This window comes from Dromaius novaehollandiae, unplaced genomic scaffold, assembly GCF_036370855.1.
Source record: "Dromaius novaehollandiae isolate bDroNov1 unplaced genomic scaffold, bDroNov1.hap1 HAP1_SCAFFOLD_56, whole genome shotgun sequence".
Lineage (NCBI taxonomy): Eukaryota > Metazoa > Chordata > Aves > Casuariiformes > Dromaiidae > Dromaius > Dromaius novaehollandiae.
This window is the reverse complement of record NW_026991304.1, coordinates 1,117,846-1,120,017: the sequence shown is the minus strand read 5'-3', so window position 1 is coordinate 1,120,017 and position 2,172 is coordinate 1,117,846. Positions and strand designations below refer to the sequence as shown.

At 50.0% G+C, this 2,172-nt stretch overlaps 1 protein-coding gene across 1 annotated transcript; it reads left to right on the top strand.

Annotated features, from left to right (window-relative positions):
• Positions 1-657: 657 nt before the first annotated feature.
• Positions 658-1,593, top strand: LOC112997180 (olfactory receptor 14A16-like). The gene has a single exon (XM_026123055.2). The coding sequence runs from the start codon at positions 658-660 to the stop codon at positions 1,591-1,593; it is 936 nt and encodes a 311-aa protein (XP_025978840.2).
• Positions 1,594-2,172: the final 579 nt, after the last annotated feature.

Genomic DNA, 2,172 nt, shown 5'->3' with positions numbered 1-2,172 from the left:
GACTCCTCTGCTCTCAGCAGGGGCTGGTTTCTTTTTAGGGCAACATATGAGAGTGTTCATCCTCCAGCTCAAAGCGGTGTGAGTACAGGACAGCTGGGAACAAGACTAATAGAGAAACAAGCTGTCCTCACTCTGTACCAAGTGGCAGTGAATCTTTTTTTTTTTTTTTTTTTCCAAGCTCACAGTAGAAATGCTGAGAATTTTTGCCTTTGAGCAACACTCCCCAGGGGTGACAAGGACATCTAAAGGAAAAAAATATATATATTAAAAACTCCCTAAAACTCTGTTCCTCAACTATCATTCTTTAGAGCAGATAGTGAAAACACTGAAAAGCCCTTCCAGGTGAGGAATAGATTTTACCTGACAGAAATTATGAGTGCCAGAGCTGTTTACCTTTGTTCCCATGTTCCCACTACTGTCCAGAAGGACTGATTCCTGTGCAGCCCCCAGGCAGAGGCTTCTGCTTCCCACAGCACACTACAGGTACCTGCCGAATGATCCTCCCCAAAAAAGAGAGAGACAACCTAGTGTTTTCAAAGAGAAATGTTCCTTTTTTTTCCCTTGGAAGGTGTCTCCTGCCTTGTCAATGTCTTTTCACTTTTTTTTTTTCAACTGTTTCTTATTCCTTAGACAATCCCCAAAGCCCAGTGGGACCAAATGGCCAACAGCAGCTCCTTCAGCGAGTTCCTCCTCCTGGCATTTGCAGACACACGGGAGATGCAGCTCTTGCACTTCTCCCTCTTCCTGGGCATCTACCTGGCTGCCCTCCTGGGCAACGGCCTCATCATCACAGTCGTAGCCTGCAACCACCACCTCCACACCCCCATGTACTTCTTCCTCCTCAACCTCTCCATCCTCGACCTTGGATCCATCTCCACCACTGTCCCCAGATCCATGGCCAATTCCCTGTGGGACACCAGGGCCATTTCCTACTCAGGATGTGCTGCCCAGGTCTTTCTGTTTCTCTTCTTGCTCACAGCAGAGTATTCTCTCCTCACTGTCATGGCCTATGACCGCTATATGGCCATCTGCAGACCCCTGCACTACAGGACCCTCATGGACAGCAGAGCTTGTGTCAAAATGGCAGCAGCTGCCTGGGCCAGTGGTTTTCTCTATGCTGTGCTGCACACTGGGAACACATTTTCAATACCACTCTGCCAAGGCAACACAGTGAACCAGTTCTTCTGTGAAGTGCCCCAGATCCTCAAGCTCTCCTGCACAGACTTCTACCTCAGGGAATTGGGGCTTCTTGTGGTTAGTCTTTGTTTAGTCTTTGGGTGTTTCATTTGCATTGTGCTGTCCTATGTGCAGATCTTCACTGCTGTGCTGAGGATCCCCTCTGAGCAGGGCCGGCACAAAGCCTTTTCCATGTGCCTCCCGCACCTGGCCGTGGTCTCCCTGTTTATCAGCACTGGCATGTTTGCCTACCTGAAGCCCCCCTCCCTCTCCTCCCCAGCTCTGGATCTGGTGGTGGCTGTTCTGTACTCGGTGGTGCCTCCAGCAGTGAACCCCCTCATCTACAGCATGAGGAATAAGGAGCTCAAGGAGGCACTGAAAAAACTGATTCAGCTGCTACTAGTTCAGCAGGAATAAGCTGCCCATCCCTCTTCACAGCTGATTTCTAATTATCTCAGACAACTCTTGTGCTTTGGGCACCTATGTTTGTTCAGAGATATTTAAATTCATCCCACTTCTCCAGAGGCACAAACCCTGTCTGTCTGACCCAGAGGCCTTCTGTGAATGTGTCTGTCACTGTGTCAGAGCTGGCCTGTCCCTAATAAAAGGGGATTTCCTCAGTGCAGTGCTTGAAAGTTGCTTTCTTCTTCCAAAAGCTGGAGCAAAGAATGCACTCAAGGACTTTCACCATGAAAAGGCCTCTTCCTTTTCAGACTCTACATGGACTCAAGGTGATGAGCTCATGGGTGCTGTGTTAGGGAATGAGGGCTGCATTCAGCTCTCACTTGTGGGTGCCCAGTGCTCCTGGAGGTGCTGAATGGTCAAGCGGTGTCTGCCTGGGACTGTCTGCCCTATGACAGGGCTGGTGACAGATGCCCACAGTGGGGACCCTGCAGGCAGAGGGAAGGGAGCCTGGAGAGGGGTTCATGTCACCTTCAGTGGGCTGGATCTCGGGACACACCTGAACACAGGTTCTGAGCCATTTGAAATGTCCTG